Source organism: Chiloscyllium plagiosum, chromosome 15, assembly GCF_004010195.1.
Source record: "Chiloscyllium plagiosum isolate BGI_BamShark_2017 chromosome 15, ASM401019v2, whole genome shotgun sequence".
In the NCBI taxonomy this organism is placed as follows: Eukaryota; Metazoa; Chordata; class Chondrichthyes; order Orectolobiformes; family Hemiscylliidae; genus Chiloscyllium; species Chiloscyllium plagiosum.
Genome location: NC_057724.1, coordinates 201,438 through 221,452, shown reverse-complemented (window position 1 = coordinate 221,452; position 20,015 = coordinate 201,438). Strand labels below are relative to the sequence as shown.

General features: G+C 40.0%; 1 protein-coding gene across 3 annotated transcripts in view; it reads left to right on the top strand.

Moving 5' to 3' along the window:
- Positions 1-11,330, top strand: part of commd1 (copper metabolism (Murr1) domain containing 1) — a 108,658-nt gene extending 97,328 nt beyond the window's left edge. For 2 of the 3 annotated variants that reach the window (XM_043704241.1, XM_043704240.1), the window contains exon 3: positions 10,754-11,330. In XM_043704241.1, the coding sequence (XP_043560176.1) occupies positions 10,754-10,785 (32 nt within the window). In that variant the 3' untranslated portion in view covers positions 10,786-11,330. Of the gene's footprint in view, positions 1-2,867; positions 2,913-10,753 lie in introns of all 3 variants that reach the window. The other variant, XM_043704238.1, reaches the window with a different exon arrangement.
- Positions 11,331-20,015: the final 8,685 nt, after the last annotated feature.

Below are 20,015 nucleotides of genomic sequence, written 5' to 3'. Positions count from 1 at the left end.
CCCCCACCTTACTAGTTTAAATCCTCCCAAGCAGTTCTAGCAAATTTCACTGCCAGTATATTAGTCCCCATCCAATTTTGGTGCAATCTGTCCTTCTTGTACAGGTCACTTCTACCCCAAAAGAGATTCCAATGATCCAAAAATGTGAATCCTTCTCCCATACACCAGCTCCTCAGCCATGCATTCATGCTCTATCCTCCTATTCCTGCCCTCACTAGCTCGTAGCACCGGGAATAATCCAGATATTACTACTCACGAGGACCTTCTTTTTAAATTCCTGCCAAATTCTCTGCAATCTCCCTCCAGAGTCTCAACCTTTTCCCTTCCTCTGTCGTTGGTTCTAATGTGGAACAGTGACCTCTTGCTGGCCCCTCTCCCCTGTGAGAACGTTCTGCACCATCTCTGAGACATCCTTGATCCTGACACCAGGGAAGCAACACACCATTCTGCTTTTTCGCTGCTGGCCACAGAAATGCCTGTATGTACCTCGGACTGGGGAATCCCCGAACAAGATTGATCTCTTGTAACCCGACGTACCCCTCGTTGCATTAGAACCAGTCTCAGTACGAGAAACTTGGCTGGTCGTGCTATGTTCCTCTGAGACTCCGATACCTCCTACGTTTTCCAAAACTGCATACCTGTTTGAAATGGATGTCGCCTCAAAAGACTCCTGCACTAGCTGCCTATCTCTCTTACCTTTCCTGGAGTTAACCCATCTATGTGACTGTATCTGAGACTTTCCCCATTTCCTATAAAAGCTATCCATCACATACTGTTGCTGTTGCAAATTCCTTATCGCTTCTAACTGTCTCTCCAACTGATCCATTTGATCTGCTAAGATTCGCAACCAACAGCATTTTTGGCAGATATAATCTGCTATAATCCTTAAACTCTCGTTAAACTCCCACATCTAACAAGAAGCGCATATCACTCTACTAAAGACCATTTTTGCTTCTTCACAATCTACCGACCCAGAAAATAACACCGTCTTATTCCTCTACAAACACTGCCCCAGGTTAAATTACTGATTATGACTTATGTCTCTTGATTAAACTTAAAATATACCTTGAAAAGCCTATAATCAAGAAAAAAACCACTCTACTCACTACTGCAGACTTTCTGTTGGACACCCTTAAAACAACAATACACCTATCTGCTTCTGTGCTGTGAACTTCGCCCAACAGTTCCTCCAAAATCAGTTGTGAATTTCATTGTTTGTTAATTTGAAAGTCTGTCTTTTCATTTGCCTATCGTAATGGGAGATTGATAATCTTGACCTCAATCTTAAATATGAACATCACCTGGTCCTGCTGTGGCAAGACGATTGAAGTACTGACATTCCAGATCTGTTCGGAATCCAGAACACAAGATGTAGTCAGAGGTGAAAAATTGCTTGTGATGAGTCAAGGAGTTGATGGGTGAAGAGGAGGGATGCAGGTTGGAAAAAGTGTTTCTTAACTAGTGTCGGATTTCAAAAGGGTAAAGACAAGTTGGCTGAATGGGCAAACAGATTGCAGGTGAAGTTCTCTGCATCTAAAAGTGGTGATTTGTTTCAATTTGGTAAGAAGAACATGGAGAGACAGTATAAATAAAAGGTGAAACTTCAAAGGGGATGCAGGAGCAAAAGGATCTGGGGGGGTATGTGTGCATTGTCATTACAGGTGATAGTTTAAATTAGAACATAGAACATAGAACAATACAGCACAGAACAGGCCCTTCAGCCCACGATGTTTTGCCGAACATTTGTCCTAGCATAAGCACCCATCCATGTACCTATGCAATTGCCGCTTAAAGGTCGCCAATGATTCTGACTCTGCCACTCCCACAGGCAGCGCATTCCATGCCCCCACCACTCCCTGGGTAAAGAACCTACCCCTGACATCCCCCCATACCTTCCACCCTTCACCTTAAATTTATGTCCCCTTGTAACACTCTGTTGTACCCGGGGAAAAAGTTTCTGACTGTCTACTCTATCTATGCCTCTGATCATCTTATAAACCTCTATCAAGTCACCCCTCATCCTTCACCGTTCCAACGTGAAAAGGCCTTGCACTCTCAGCCTATCCTCGTACGACCTATTCTCCATTTCAGGCAACATCCTGGTAAATCTTCTCTGCACCCTCTCCAAAGCTTCCACATCTTTCCTAAAGTGAGGCGACCAGAACTGCACACAGTACTCCAAATGTGGCCTAACCAAGGTCCTGTACAGCTGCAACATCACTTCACGACTCTTGAATTCAATCCCTCTGCTAATGAACGCTAATACACCATAGGCCTTCTTACAAGCTCTATCCACCTGAGTAGCAACTTTCAAAGATCTATGAACATAGACTCCAAGATCCCTCTGCTCCTCCACCTCACTAAGAACCCCACCGTTAACCCTGTATTCCGCATTCTTATTTGTACTTCCAAAATGGACAACTTCACACTTGACATGGTTGAACTCCATAATTGAGGGAGTAGTTAATAAAGCATACTGCATCCTTGGTCTTAATAATTGAGGGATGGAATAAAAGATCAAGGAGGGTATTTTGAATTTTTATAAAGCATTAGATTGTCCGAGGGTGGAGTATTGTGTCTAATTCTGAATGCCATACTTGAAGTTAAAAATAACACAACACCAGGTTATAGTCCAACAGGTTTAATTGGAAGCACAGTAGCTTTCGGAGCGACGCTCCTTCATCAGGTGATTGTGGAGGGCTCTAATCCAATTCGTGATTCGTAATCCATTTATCAGCACTAATTCATAGAATTGTTATAGCACAGAAGGAGGCAATTGGCTCATCATACTTCATGAAGAAGCATTTTGACTAGTGCTACTCTCATCCTCACTTTGCTATTTCCCTGTGCATATTCTTCCTTTCCAGATATTCCAATTCCCTCTTGAGTACCTCCATTGGAATGTGACACAGGTAGGTTTAATGAAAGTGTATTCCATCAGCAAATTTAAAATGCCATGTAGCCAAATTTGCTGATGCCCAAGATAGGCAGGATTATAGACAGTATACATAGCATCGAGTTGCAAAGGATATTAGACCAGGTGAATCAGCAAAAATGTGGCAGATGGATTTTAGTGTATGTAAGTGTGGGCTTATCCATTTTGGACTGCAAAAGGGTAGATCAGGTTAACCCTAGATGTTATGAAGTTAAATAAAGTGGATGCCCAAAAACAGATACTTTGGGTTCAGATGTGTAAACTTTGAAATGCTATGAATAGGTGCAGAAACTAAACAGGAAAGCTAGCAGAATACTGCCTTTTATATCTAGAGGACTGGAGTATAAGGATGCAGAAATTTTGCTGTCCCAGCATAAAACCCTGGTAAGACCCAGCTTGGTTTACTGAGAGAAGATCTGGGCACCACATCTGAGGAAGGACATATAGGTCTTGGAGGGAGTACAGTGTGAGGTTTATAACAATGACACCTGAATTTACATTCTGAGGAGAGATTAGGACAAATTCGGATGATTTTCCCTCTGATTTCCCCGCTGATTTCGAAGTTATGGGGTGATCTGATAGCAGTCTTCCAGATATTAACAGGAAACGTGGGTAAAGATCAATTATTCCTACTCATCGGAGATTCTAGGACTGGGGGCATAATCTGAGAATTAGGGCCATACCATTCAGGAGACGCGTTAGGAAGTACTTCTACACACAAAGGGTGACAGATGTTTCGAACTCTCTTCCACAAACAGCAATTGATCCTCGATCGGTTGTTACTTTTAAATCTGGGTGATACAAATGAAGTAAAGGGATTAAGGGACATGGGCCAAAGGCAGGTATATGCAGTTAGGCCACAGATCAGCCATGATCTCATTAAATAGTGGAACAGGTTCAAAGGTTGGCCTTTTCTTGTTTCTGTGTTCCTGGAACCCAATCACTTGGTTTCTCCTTGCCTTTTTTTTTGTTTAGAAATTGCCTTAAATCTGTATCATCATGTTCTCAAACCTTTTATTGCTGCCTCCACTTCAGCGTGCTCTGAATTTATCCCTTAAATCCCTGAGAGGCCAAACTTGTCTGTTGTAACTTGAATATATTCAAGGATTGAGTGTCATAATCATCTGGGATGCAGAATTTCAAAGATTCATAACCCTCAGAGTAAAAAAAATTCTCCTTGTCTCACTGAATGATCAAAGTCTTTTTCCTGAATGTGATCCTGTAACCTAGATTTCCTAGACCTCTGCATTGCCTGTCAAGCCCCTTCAGTCTTGAATGCTTCAATAAAATCACTTCTCATTCCCCAAACTCAATACATTATCGACCAATTCACTCAGTCCTTTGTCAAATGTTAGCCTTCTCATCCCAGGAATCTAACCATAACATGTTTTTCTTCAGATTGGATAGAGGTGTTTAAAACTAGGAAGTATCTTGATAGCGTGAGTCCTAAGTAACAGTTTCTACTAGCAAATGGATTGGTAACTGGAACAGGACTTCAAAATGATTGCCTCTGGTTATTTGACAATGTGAGAAATAAAATTGCACACAATTCAGAACAAAAGCAGGTCTGTGGAGAGAGAAACAGGGCTAAGTCCAATATGTTTCCTTCAGAACTCATGTAGCCAGTGAGTTGTTTAGATATGGAATGCACAAATCTGGAAGAGCATTAGGTTCAATTGTAACTTTCAAAAGAGATTTGGATAACTACTTTAAGGAGGTGACAAGTATTGGGCAATAGGGCAAGATCAAAGGAGTGCTGATCAGTTCAAATGAGGCACAGGCATAATGGGCTGAATGGCTTCTTCCTGTCCTGTATTATTCTTGATTCAGAAGTGCAAGAGACAAATGATACTCTTTCGAACTTGCCACATTGCCATAGCAGTTATAATACTTCACTTATGGTTGTAACATGATAGCATAGATAATAAATCATTCACTTCTTATTCATGTGACCATGTATTCAAATCCCAAGCCAAAGTGTAGCTACAGCTGTTTGGACCCTGATGAATGTTTTCTCAGCTTCTAACAAATCTATTGAATTGGTGACCTGCCAAAATCAAATATTTCACCTCGCAATAAAGATAAGACTCCCTTTGCCTCGCTCCTGGATTAATGACAGAAATTTGTACACTAAGTAAAAGGTCACAGGTGCTGTATATTTAATCATGTACTGCTAGTGCATATCTCACTGTCTACTGTACACTGAAGCCAACATTTCATGATTCAAATGTGAATGAAAATGTGTTCATTTCCCTTATTTGATATAAAAGCCCCATGCAGTTGACAAATATCTCCTTTGCAAAGGATATTTTGAGTCTAAGACACAAATCCTAAACTTTTTACCCAGGAATTGTGGGATCATCATGCAGTGTAGGCTGATTATGTAAATCTACTTCACTATTGCAATTATTATTCAAGAGCCTTTGCTCAATGAGGGCACATACATAACAAGACTCCTTGTTATTAAAAATAACACTATTTAAAGTGTAACAGCATCCCTGGCTAAAGCAACAATCTGAAAGGTTGATGATTCCCAATATTGTTAGCTGTTTATTCTTCTCTCAACCACTGCTGGATAGCAATGAGTTTTGATTAGCTTCTTGGAAAAGATCGGTCTTCCTCAAACATTGGCTAAATTCCATGGATAGAAACCAAAATCATATTTGTGACAAGCTCTGCTTGCAGTAGGTGTTTCTGTCTGTAGAGTAGAGTCCATCCAAATTTAGTGTTATAGTTTTGTATTGGGAACGTGGACCTTAAAGTGGAATTACAGTGTGGGGCTTTTATGCAGAATTGTTGAACCCACTAATAAAGAATTAAACTAGTGAGTTTTGATAAGATTTACAGCTCGGGTTGAGGTTCTGGATGTAGGTTTGCTCACTGAGCAAACTAACCTTCCAGCTCAGCGAGCACACCTACATCCAAAACAATTAAACTGCTTAATGTAAGCACAGATAAAATACCAAGGGAGTTGAAATCTCAAAACAAAAGCAAAAGCTTCTGTAAATACTCAACAGTGCAGGCAAAGTTTGCAGAATCAGTGATTGGTTCATCAGCCTATGAATTCCACAGTAGTCCAAAGGAAGGGATCTTTGACTGTCGCTGCTGGACCAGTTGAGTATTTCCTTTGTTTTTGACCTGTATTTCCTGGCTAACAGTCAAAAATGTAATTTGACCACCTACAGCCTGAACCCTGAATGCCTGGTGGCAGGTTCAGTTACAACATTTAATAGACATTTGGACAGGTACATGGACAGGACTGGTTTAGAGAGATATGGGCCAAACGTAGGCAAGTAGGACTTGTTTAGTTTGGGAAACTTTGTTGGCATGGGCAAGTTGGACTGAAGGGTCTGTTTCCGTGCCATATGAATTTGACTCGAGAGCTTGAACCAAATCACAGAGGCAGTTGTATTTTCAGTCACCATGATGTGGGAGATGACCAAATTAATAACATTAGTCCCATCCTCCATCAGTGTCAGTCATGGTGCTAATCGTCATATTAGTTTTCTTCCTAAAGTCTTGCAATGTGACTCAAACAACATGACTATTGTGCAAGTTATTAAAAGTTTCTAAACAATTTAAACAAAGTTGTTTTTTTCAAAAGTGCAGAAATGAATCGACACTTTATTCCTTTACTGCACTTTTGCCCTCACCTTTTTTTTTTGTAACCACCTTGTGTCTTCTTTGTGACTTAATTTCCAACCTATCCCTGTGTCTCCAGCAAGTTTGGCAACCATGCCTTCCATCTGTGACGAAGCCACTCCTTTTCTAAGGTTATGCAGTCCTTGGCTCTTTTCAGAGAGGCCATGAATTACGCAGAGTCTGAAAAGTCTGGAGGTGAAGGGTTTTAGGGCCAACTTGATAATAGCTTAACAGACTGCCTCAGGCAGAAGGCTTTAAGTTTTTTTTTACATAAAACACGGGAGCAATGAAAGGGGGAGTGGCCAGTTCTCCCTGCTCAGCTTTTCTTTTTTATCATTTTAAACAAAACATAATTTATTTACAAGATTACTAAATGAAACACAAACAACAGAAAGCCAAATATCAAATAACTTATCCTATCTGGAAACCCAACAGACTATCCCAATTAATTATGCTGTTCCAAATACTTCCAACAATCCCCATAAATACCCCTTGGCACAAAAGATAAAATCAAACACAAGCTGCTACAGGGTAGAAGTCAGAGAGAGAGAGTACCAGCCTGAACTTGCTTCTTTAGGTCCATTTGCCTTTCTTCACACTACTACTTTAAAAGCAACCAGAAAAGCTGAGCTTGGAGAACTGGCCAATCTCCTTTCATTGTACATGAAAGCCTTCTGCCTGAGGCAGTCTCTGTTAGCTATTATCAAATTAGCCCTAAAAACCCTACAACTCCAGACCTTTTAGAGTGTGTTGTTATAACCTTTTCTGCGGGAAGAAAAGCCAAGAACTGCATAACCTCATTGAAGGAGATGCTTTGTCTCTCATCCCTTCACCGAAGGGAGTAATTACAGCCATGAGCAAAGTGAAAATTTCTGGTTTGATTTGATATTGTTTTGCATGTAGCACTTCAAGCAACATTCTCAGATTGTTTTTTAGAACCGTAGAATAGAGTCCGAGAGAGGTACAGCACAGAAACAGATCCTTTGGTCCAACACACCCATGCCGACCAGATATCCTTACTTAATCTAGTCCTGTTTGCCAGCACTTGGCCCATTTCGCTCCAAATCCTTCCTATTTGTATACCCATCCAGATGCCTTTTAAATGTTGCAGTTGTACCAACCTCCACCACTTCGTTTGGCAGCTCATTCCATACACTCATCATGCTGTGTGCGGGGAAAAATTGCTCCTCATGTTCCTTTTATTATCTTTTCCCTCTTCCCCCTAAACCTTTGCTCTCTAGTACTGGACTCCCCCACACCAGGGAAAAGATTTTGTCTATTAACCCTATCCATGCCCTCATGATTTTATGAATCTCTATAAGGTCAACCCTCAGCCTCTGTAAAATTGTAAATAATTGAGGTTCCAGCACAGATCCCTGTGGCACACAACTTGCAACCGGAAAAAAGACACATTTGCGTCTAATGGCAGCTTCCTGTTAGCCAGTCAGTCTTCTACCCCTTACACCAAAAACTTTTATTTTCCACAGTAACCTTTGACCTGGCACCTTTATCAAATGCTTTTTGAAAATAGAGATACAGCCCATCAAGCCTTTATCAACAGCATGTTACCTCTTCGAAGACCTCCAACAGATTGGTCAGACATGATTTTGCTTCCAAAAAACCATGTCGACTTTGGCTGATTACCTTGATCTTATCCAAGTGCCCAGCTCTAACTTCTTTAATAACAGCTTCTAGCATTATCCCTATAACAGGTGTTAAAGATAAAAATGTTTAGTCCTTGAATATCATGCATTCTAATAGAGTAAAAGGTTTATTAAGTAAGTTTCACTGAATATTCTGTGCATATTATCAAAGGGGAAGTTTATCCTGTTGTGTGAAATTTCAGGAAAAAACTTTTTGGAATCTTAAGTATATAAATGTTGAGATGTTTGGGAACATCCTGTAATTGAAATCCTAGCTAAAACACAATTCTGCTACAATTCTCAACAATCTCTCGTGCCATGTCTTCCTCACCCATCGCTCCTACTCTTATACTCTTCCTGGCTTCTCCCCTCACCCTCATGGAACCCTTTTCCAAACTGTCTGATCCTCCAGTTCTCCTTCTGTGCAACCCTGTTACTTCAGCCTCAACAGCTGTATTGACTTCAGCTCTACGCTGTGGAATTCCCTCCCCAAATCTTTCCTTCACCACACTCCCTCCCCCTTAAAAATTTCCTCAGGCCAACTCTTTAACCAAACGTGTCAAAATATTACTTTTTAGCTTAGCTTCTATTAATATATTCAAACACCTTTTGAGATTTTTTTCTCTGTTAAAGGTACAATATAAATGTAACTTGTTAAATTAGGTTTCTTGACTAGTGTGTGTGGACGATTTGCAGCTAATAGCTTTAAGAGTACAAATTTGTTTATTTAATCTGTGCTGAACATTGTGCTCTGATCACTGTGTTCTGTAAAATAAGGAGTCCTACTGATTTATGGAAAATAAATTGTATTTGTTTAATTTGTTCACATTTTTCATCCTGGGTTTTCTTTCGGCTCAGACAAATTTTACCTCTGATTTTGATTGAGTGTGGGTGTTTTATAAAATATCCCTGTTCAATCATTCCGCTATTTATTCTAGTGATCGCTGTGTGAATAAATCTGTGTTGCTTGCAGCTTGTTTTAGTTCTGCAGCAATGATGAGATTGTTACACTACAGCAGTGTCAGGAGATTTGTCATCTTGCCGTGGGCTCTCCTGCTGTTTACTTGGGTGAAAGCATCAATTGACTCTATTGTTGTCACTTTTATTTAAGAAAACTTAGTAGCCTTTAGAAAGTGGCAATTTTGTTTTAAAAATAGCTGCACTGCATGAAAAATCCATTGTGATAAAAGTATACTATGGGAGGTTGGTCAATAAATTAAAGGACATGGGAAGGGAGGTCATCTAATGGCATAGATTAAGGATTGGCTAACCGATGGAAAACCAGGTGGAATAAGTGAATTCTGTTCTCGTGTTGGTAGACTGACTTGTGGAGTAGCACAAGGATCAGTGCTCAGGCTCCAGCTATTCACAACACATCAATGATTTGGATGTAGAGATCAAATGTAATAATTTCAAGTTTAGAGGTGACATAAAGCTAGGTGTAAATGTGTTGTGAGGGGAATGTCAAGTGGCTTCAAGTGTATTTGGACAGATTTACTGAGTGGGCAGGGACATGGCAAATGGAATATAATGTGGGGAAAAAAAGGAAGGTTATCCCCTTTGGTACGAGGAACAGGTGTGCACAGTATTTCTTAAATAGTGAGAGGTTGGAAAGTGCAGATGTACCAAGAGACTTGGGTGACCTTGTTGATAAGACACTGAAGGCACTAGGTGTAGCAAGCTGTTAGGGAGATTAATGAAATGCTAGACTTAATTGCAAGAAGACTTGAGTGCAAGAGTAATGATTGCTTCAATTGTATAGGAATTTGTTTAGATTGTACCTGAAGAAATTCATGCTGGGCTTGTACTCCATAGAGTTTTAAAGCACGAGAGGTGATCTGATTGAAACTTAAAGGAATAGACAGGCGAAGAGGTTTCTCAAGTTTGGGAGTGTAGAACTAGGGGACACAATTTAAAAATACAGGGAGGCCATTTAGGACTGACTAAAGGAGACTTTATTTACACAGAGAATTATGAATTTTTGGAATTCAGTATCTCTGTTTTGTACATTGGGATGAGGGTGTTGTTGGCTTATGCCATCGTTGATCTTGAACCATTAATTCCTGATTTTCTTTTATTGATTTCAAATTCCACCATTTGCTATTTTTTAAAATAGAGATGGCAGACTTCTAAATGCCATTGATGTGAAGGTATATCAGCATAATAATGTAAAAACCAAGGCACTGGAATAGTGATCAGCCATGATTGTATTGTTTGGCAGAGCAGGTTTGATGGGGTGAATGCCCTATTCCTCCTTGTATCTTCCTTAGTAGCTTCCAAGCCTCTGAGAGAAATTGTCCACAATTTACAATCATTACCCAGTTGTCCTGACTGAAATTTGTGGAGGTAAAATTTGAATAGTCTCAGCTCTTACAAATGACTTCAGATATCTGAAATCTTGTCTTGTGTGATTCCAGTATAGTTGCTTCCCTAATGATGAAAGCAGTAAAGCAAATAAATGTCCAGTGATTGATATTTAATCCTTTTATTTAATAATGATCATCACTCAGTGTCTTTCTTTTTTATATCTTAGGAATCGGAATTTCTCTGCTTGGAGTTGAATGAGATCAAAGTGAACCAGCTCCTGAACAAACTAGCAGAAATTGAAAAAAGTATTGGTGCTCTGAGTTACATCAGCTGACATCGATGGAGATAAAGAAACTAAACAGATGGTAGTACCAACACCATTATGAGCACTAAATATCCCATCGAATTATGGAATATATGTATTACATTGGTTGTAGAATGGTCAGAACTGCAATGCAATTTTGAGGTTACTTAATGACAGCCTCTTATCTACCCACAGGCCTGAAGTAACAATGTCTGCCTCACTAATTCTTTCCTCACCATCTAGTATTTTTGTTGTAAATTGTACTGAAGATACAGCTTTTGATTTGGTATGTTTCACCTAAACCCTTCAGACATCACCAGCTAATTTAGAATCTTCTTTAGAATGTAAGTTTGCATTCAGCTGGGTTGGGAATGCAAGTCATCTTTCTCTTGTCTGTTGTCAAGAGGCTAAAGTTAAGTTAGTTTGGATAGTCTCAACAGCCCATTTCCTTATGAAACCTTGTCGGCAACATATTAATTGGACAGTCATCTCAGAAAGATATAACGGGGTTTGAAGGGTGGTATGCTGGGGATTAATGTTGAGGTAAATTTTTTGATGCTTAACTGGTCCAAGCTGTAGCCTGATGAGGGATGTTTGATGTTCAATCAATTTCATAAATCAGTTTTTTCACTTGACTACGGTCTCCATGAACACAGTATTGCATGTTGGCTATATTTGGGATTTTGATGTTACTGATACAAGCACACAAAACATTCTTCATTACAGGACCAAGATATTGAGGGCAACTTATTTTGCTGTAAGAATATACAATTTTCATGCTTTATATGGGTTTCTTCAGAAAACCTTTTCAGTATCCTGTGTTTATATAACTCAATTACTTTACTATACATTTACATGATCTGAATAAATGCTTGGAAAATACAATAATCTTTGAATTGTATTGCTTATTACTAATTACCACACCAAGTGGGGTTACGAGGAAGGATTCTCCCACTCAATCTCATCCTTTGCCTGAGGCATGGTCACCGTCCAATTAAACCACCACCACCAGTCATGTCTCTCTAATGAGAGGACAGTGCTGAGGTCCTCTGGGACTATACAATATTCCTAATTAACTAAAACAACAATTTCAGAATTGGATCAATCTACAGTTTTTATGGTACTTATTAAACTGCTTTAATATACAGTTTTATAGATGATATTTCCACTTGAGTGTAGAATAAGGAAGAGTTCATACAATTGTCAGGGAGTGTATCTTTGGCCCTTGGCCGAGGTTTCACTCAAAGATTCTCCAGCAGAGGTAATTGGGTATGAATCATGGGTAGACGTTTTTTTAATCAATGATGCTGAGGTTTTATTCCACTCATGTTTTCAACCATGATTTGGAATTGAATGTCATCTCTACTCCTCAGCAGTGTTCATATTCATCTCACAGATCCAGATGGCATTCTTGGCTGCTTGATTGTTATTTCTATTGTCAGTCAGATGGTTTCTGCACTTGAGGGGTAGGATTGTTCTATATGAATTATGCTTGTGGTCCTACTTAGAATCCACATTTAAATATTTTATGATGCAAGAGCTTTTGAAGTTGATGAGTTTGTTTATATTCCAATGGTTCTTGAACATCTTTGTCTGCGTCATTGAAACACCTAAAAGATCTGCAGACCACCAATTAGTCCCACCCCAAACATTTTCACTTTCCACCACAAAACGAAATTTGTTAGAATTACTGGGAAAATATGGAAATTGAGTATTTTCATTGCTTTTTCACGAGTATATACAATTTGTGAATTAATTTTTAAATACAGACAAATTACTTAATGTTTTAACAACATAAAGACATTTTCACCTTGGATATTAGTATTGCAAGACAGGTTTATTTGGAATATTGTTTTTTTAAAAAGTCACTAATTTGAAAAACTAACACATACATCTATGTTAGTTTAATAAAACAAACAGTAACGTAACTCTCGATGTAAGACTATGTTCTTTGGCTCTTTTTTTAAATAGATATTTTTATTGAAAATTTAACATGTTTTTACAAACTTACAAAATGATACACACAAATACAAACAATATATAATTAAATATTAAATAAATAATAACCAAAACCTAACAGACAAAAAGAAGAGATAAATAAAATGAAAGGAGAAAACAAAACTCAACTAACTACTAATCTAACCTATAACTAATCAGAGCGTATAATAAAATATCTTACATTACTTGAGGAAAAAAAAAAGGATAACATAATAATTAAATAGTGAAGTACATGCTCGGAACGAATTAACATCAAGTCATAATAAAACCGGTATTCATGCGGGATTCCTCCCCCCAAGGGCCCCCGGACCAGCCAGAACCGCTACACAACTAGATGAAAACCCTTGACAAAATGGCCGAAATATCTGTATCTATATAATTCAGAAAGGTCTGCCATATTTTATAGAATAATTCAGTTTTTTGGTGCACCATATTTGTAAGGAAGTCAAGGGGAATACATTCCATGACCAACCTATACCAATTCGAAAGTCCTGGAGGGCCCTCAGTTACCCAGTTTACTACGATATTTTTCCTTGCACAAAAGGAGAGAATGGAAAATAATTTCCTCACGTGCACATCCAAGGAAGGCAAGATTAGATCTACTCTAATTTCTGTCAAAGCATTTGCTACTCTGACCCAATATTTGCAGATCTTATGACATATCTATAAGCAGTGTGTGAGTGTGCCCACCTCTATTTTACATTTGGGACACATTGGCAAAGTTTAAGGAGGAGTATCTCCAATCATTCCGGTACAATACGAGTCCTATGGAGTATCTTTAACTGAATAGCTTGGGTTCTATTACAGGTGGAGATTTTTCTGGCATTTTCCCAGATGTCGTCCCACATTTCTGTGGATATTTCCAACCCCAATTCCTGATACCATGTTCTAAGCAATCGTTCCATGTCTTCCAAAACTTCATTATGTAACAAATGATAGAGTGCTGACCGAGGGTAAAACCATGGGCCACAACACTCGTTCCTATCTGATTTATGAAGGCTATCTAATAACATAGTCGTCTTCTGTATGTAATCTCGAATTTGGAAGTATTTCTGGTGCAGCTGTTCAAAAGACATCATGACCCCCTCATCAAACAGATCCCCTAAACAGGAGATACCCCTGGACCTCCAGGATTTAAATGTGACATCTGTGAGCCCCGGTTGAAAACCCCATGCCCCCACTATAGGAGTATAAGGGGAGGTTTTATGTGAATTACCCTTGTTTTGCCTCATTATCTTCCGGGCTTTAATTGTGTTTAATACTATAGGGTTTTTACAATGATCCATAATGACTTTCATCTTCTCTAAAAATAAGAGATTAGATTAGATTACTTACAGTGTGGAAACAGGCCCTTCGGCCCAGCAAGTTCACACTGACCCGCCGAAGCAAACCCACTCAGACCCATTCCCCTACATTTACCCTTTCACCTAATACTATGGGCAATTTAGCATGGCCAATTCACCTAATAAGAGGACACTTTGCTTGAGAAGCCTCAATGTCCAGCCAGATTGATTGCAGGTCAGACTAGACCCAATCGGCTATGTAGCTTAATAGAGAACTCAGCTGATACTTCCTAAAGTCTGGAAAATCCAGCCCTCCCCTTGCTTGTGGAAGCTGCAGCTTCTTAAATTAATGAGGGGCCGTCTATGATTCCAGATGAAAGAACCAAGCCAACCATATAATTTGCGCAGTGCCGGCCTTGTCAGCATCACTGGGAGCATTCTCATAGGGTAGAAGAGGCGGGGCAAGACATTCATTTTAATTAAAGATATTCTACCTAGCCAAGAAATTGGAAGATCCCCCCCAACATTGAAGGTCCTGCCTTATCCTTTCCAGGAGATGCACAAAATTGACCTTGCACAGCTGACCAAATATTGGGATGATAAAAATACTTAAATATAAAAAATCCTCCAGAGACCACCAAAAGGGAAAATGAAATCCGTCCAATAAGTGGGACTTACTAGCGAGACCACCCATCAGCATTGCCTCCGATTTTGAGAAATTAATTTTGTAACTTGAGAATGCACTAAATAAATTAAAAACTTGGATCAGGCGGGGCACGGACATCAAAGGATTACTAAGAAAAAGGAGAACATCATCTGCATAAAGGCTTTGGCTTTTATAAATCATGTTGAGCATGTGGGAGTCCAGCTGGTTGGAATTCACATGAGTGGTGAGGATGAAAGTTCAAGTCTTTTTTCTTATAGTTTTGACTGTGGTGATCCACAGATCATGCTTTGTGAACCACTGCCAAAATCAGTTAACTAGTTTTATCTTGTAGCCCAGCTCTGTCTCCACTAAGGGACTGAAAGTCAAAGTTTATGTACAAGTAAGTGAGTTTACTTGCTGTGCTGCAGTGTGAACCATCTGATTAGAGAGTATAGATCTCTAAACAGTGCACTCCCGTGCCTAAAGCAAACAGAAAATGCCAGCAAAGTTCTGGTCTAGCAGCATTTGTGAAGAGAGAAACCAAGTTAGGGTATCAAGTCTGGCATGGATGGTCTTGCCTCCTCTTAGTGCTTGAGCAGTGTGCAGACATCATTTCAGTTTGTACACTGGAATAATTTTTATGTTTTTACCATATAGCACTCAATAAATTGGCCAAAACTCTGAATGGTAAATTACATCACAAACAATGTGTTTGGCATATCTGATATACCAGAAACTGACAAAGATACATTCACACTCCAGTTTGCCATCATACAGTAGCTTAAATTTAGTGGACACCTCAAATTTAGTGCTCATGTTAAAGCCAAAATTTACGAAGGCAGGTACAACTGTCTAATGTGGTGTATCTCTTTGTTCCATCATCAAACTGGACAATGGTACTTGGGTTAAAGCATGTTTACTTAACACACCAACATCAGAGTTGTAGTTTAAATCCAATGAGTTCAATTTCATAATTTGACACTAGAATGAAGTGAAGCTTGTTCCAAAGTACCAGCCTTTTTTTCAAAAAAACAAACTTCAACCTGGTATTGAGCATTTAATCTTGGGAAATTAATTCCAGCATCTGCAATGCTCCAGCACTAAATAATTCAATCCCACATTCATCCTACCACAGTATTTACAAGCTTTATAGAGTCATAGAATCATAGAGATGTACAGCACGGGAACAGACCCTTCGGTCCAATCCATCCATGCCGACCAGATATCCCAACCCAATCTAGTCCCACCTGCCAGCAACCGGCCCATATCCCTCCAAACCCTTCCTATTCGTATACCCATCCAAATGCCTCTTAAATGTTGCAATTGTACCCGCCTCCACCACTTCCCCAGGCAGCTCATTCCATACATGTGCCACCCTCTGAGAAAAAGTTGCCCCATAGGTCTCTTTTATATCTTTCCCCTCTCACTTTAAACCTATGCCCTCTAGTTCTGGACTCACCGACCCCAGGGAAAAGACTATTTATCCTATCCATGCCCCTCATGATTTTGTAAACCTCTATAACGTCACTCTCAACCTCCGACGCTCCAGGGAAAACAACCCCATGCCTGTTCAGCTTCTCCCTATAGCTCAAAACCTCCAAACCTGGCAACATCCTTGTCAATCTTTTCTGAACCCTTTCAAGTTTCCGATAGGAAGGAGACCAGAATTGTACACAATATTCCAACAGTGGCCTAACCAATGTCCTGTACAGCTGCGACATGACCTCCCAACTCCTGTACTCAATACTCTGATCAATAAAGGAAAGCATATTAAACGCTTCATCACTATCCTATCTATCTGCCACTCCACTTTCAAGGAGCTATGTACCTGCACTCTTTAGTCAGCAACATTCCCCACGACCTTACCATTAAGTGTATAAGTCCTGCTAAGATTTGCTTTCCCAAAATGCAGCACCTCACATTTATCTGAACTAAACTCCATCTGCCACTTCTCAGCCCATTGGCCTATCTGGTCAAGATCTTGTTGTAATCTGAGGTAACCTCCTTAACCATCCACTACACCTCCAATTTTGGTGTCATCTGCAAACTTACTAACTATACCTAATGTTCATTTATATAAATGACAAAAAGTAGAGGACCCAGCACTGATCCTTGTGGCACTCCACTGGTCACAGGCCTCCAGTCTAAAAAACAATCCTCCACCACCACCCTCTGTCTTTGAACCAGTTCTGTATCCAAATGGCAAGTTCTCCTTGTATTCCGTGAGATCTAACCTTGCTAACCAGTCTCCCATGGAGAACCTTGTCGAACGCCTTACTGAAGTCCATATAGATCACATCTACTGCTCTGCCCTCATTAATCTTTTTTGTTACTTCTTCAAAAAACTCAATCAAGTTTGTGAGACATGATTTCCCACCCACAAAACCTTGTTGACTATCCCTAATCAGTTCTTTCCTTTCCAAATACATGTCCCTCTGGATTCCCTCCAACAACTTGCCCACCACCAACATCAGGCTCACTGGTCTATAGTTCCCTGGCTTGTCCTTACTACCCTTCTTAAACAGTGGCACCACGTTAGCCCACCTTCAGTCTTCCAGCATCTCACCTGTGAATATCGATGATACAAATATCTCAATAAGCGGCCCAGCAATCACTTTTCTAGCTTACTACGGAGTTCTAGGGTACACTTGATCAGGTCCTGGAGATTTATCCACCTTTGTACGTTTCAAGACATCCCGCACTTCCTCCTATGTAATATGGACATTTTTCAAGGTGTCACCATCTATTTCCCTAGAGTCTATATCCTTTTCCACAGTAAATACTGATGCAAAATATTCATTTAGTATCTTCCCCCATTTTTTTGTGGCTCCACACAAAGGCCACCTTGCTGATCTTTGAGGGGCCCTATTTTTTCCCTAGTTACCCTTTTGTCCTTAATGTATTTGTAAAAACCTTTTGCATTCTCCTTAATTCTATTTGCCAAAGCTATCTCATGTCCCCTTTTGCCCTCCTGATTTCCCTCTTAAGTATACTCCTACTGCCTTTACACTCTTCTAAGGATTCACTGATCTATCCTGTCTATACTTGACATATGCTTGCTTCTTTTTCTTAACCAAACCCTCAATTTCTTTAATCATCCAGCATTCCCTATACTTACCAGCCTTTCCTTTCACCCTAACAGGAATATACTTTCTCTGGATTCTCGTTATCTCTTTTCTGAAGGCTTACCATTTTCCAGCCGCCCCTTTACCTGTGAACATCTACCTCCAATCAGCTTTCAAAAGTTCTTGCCTAATACCATTAAAATTGGCCTTTCTCCAGTTTAGAACTTCAACTTTTAGATCTGGTCTATCCTTTTCCATCACTATTTTAAATCCTAATAGAATTATGGTTGTTGGCCCCAAAGTGCTCCCCCACTGACACCTTGGTCACCTGCCCTAATTGAAATTTGTGCTCTGTGTGGTTCAGCTATTCACTGACTGAACAAGATTTTCCAGTCACATCTCACTGTTGGTTTGAAAAATAGTCTATCTGTGACTCAAGACGTTGCAAAAATCATGTCATTGACAGTGGGATTGAAGAATGACTTTGAGAGACTGCTGTTGCATTTCCAATAGACTCAAAGTGTGCGCTATGAGGAATTCTCTGCACTCTGGAGGTACATGACGTTTGCCACTATCTTTTATGGAAAAATGGGTAAAGTAATGGCAGGAAGTTCAGCAGAGAAGCATTAACCTTGGCAATTCAGAACTTCTCTTCTCCTTCCCCCCCCCCTTCCACGCACACACTGATCCATTTTGGGGGCTTATAACCTTCTTTATGAACTTTATTATATCCAGCTTTGTCAGCCAAAAGAAAAGGATGGCACTGAAAGATTGGGAGGAGGTGCTAAGTTGCCAAGAAGAAATGGTGAAAGCAGAACATTTTGATGCCATTTATGTTCTGAAAAAACTCTTACATGACAAAGCCTACCGTTTCACATCATGCCAATATTCCTGACTTACAATAAGAAGAGGAGAAAAATGCCCAGTATTACTATTAACGATAATCTCCGGGAGAGATCTAACTTGGTGTCTGAACTCGTTTCCATTGATGTTTTGGAGGAACTTATGAATATCTATGATCATTATCAAACAATGAAACGTGTGATTTCTGTAAACAAAACCCAGCTGGACAAGGCATTAAGTTTAATTCGAAGTGACTTTGTTTCTGACTTAAAGAACCTAACGCTGAAATTCCAACAGTGGCAAGAGAAAAAGAACCCCAGCTTGACTGATCAACCAGAAATCTCTGGATCTGATGGTGATGAATCTAATTGTCAAAAGGGCTCCAGTCGTGCACAGACCCTGGCAAAGATGAAGTCAAAATCATACAATTCCATAGTGAAGGCATCTAGATCCAGAAGGCATCGACAAGTGAAAGTGGTGTCTTCAGAATCTGGGTCTGACTGGGAACAAGTGAAGAGTTCCGAAAAAAATCTGAATTCCTCAGTGAAAAAGCACAGCAGAGAATAAAGATTCTCCACCAACCAAGAGGAGAAGGCAGCAGCGTTGAAGAAAAATAACTTTATCTACTACAAGTAATCCTGACAGCTCCAGTAATGTGATTGCAAGTGAAAACTGAATGGATCAAAGCACCAAAACTGTGACTGTCCATTCCTGAATCAGACACAAAGTGCTACTTTTATATCCTCTCTCTTGCAGACATCTTTGAAATGAAGATGGAGACCGCCCTTTACTCTCTTGCTGGAGGCCAATTCCCTGTACACCAGGTCTTTCGGGATCCTCCCATCTGATATGCGATGTATGTGGCCCAGCCAGCGGAGACGACATTGTTGGAGCATGGTGAAGAGGCTGGGCACGGGCCAGGACCTCATTGGTGACCCGGTCAGTCCACATGCATCTCAAGCTGCGGAAGTGGAAGGTGTTGAGACGTCACTTCTGTCTGGAGTACAGGCTCCAGGTCTCACTGCCATAAAGCAGTGTGCTGAGGATGCAGGCCCTGTAGACTGCAACCTTGATTCGCGCCATTAGATTTCTGTTCTCCCTTACTCTATTAGCCTGATGAATGTTGAGGCTGTTCATCCGATCCTTCTGTTGAACTGAATCTAGGGTGAGACTGCTGTGATGGTGGAGCCAAGGTGTGCAAAACCCCTGGACTACCTTCACCTTATACAACACCTTTTATTCTTATATAAGAAGCAAGAGGGTAACCAGAGAAAGCATTGGTCCACTAAGGGATAAGGAAGGAAGGTTGTGTGTCGAACCTGAGAAAATGGGTGAGATTCTCAATGATT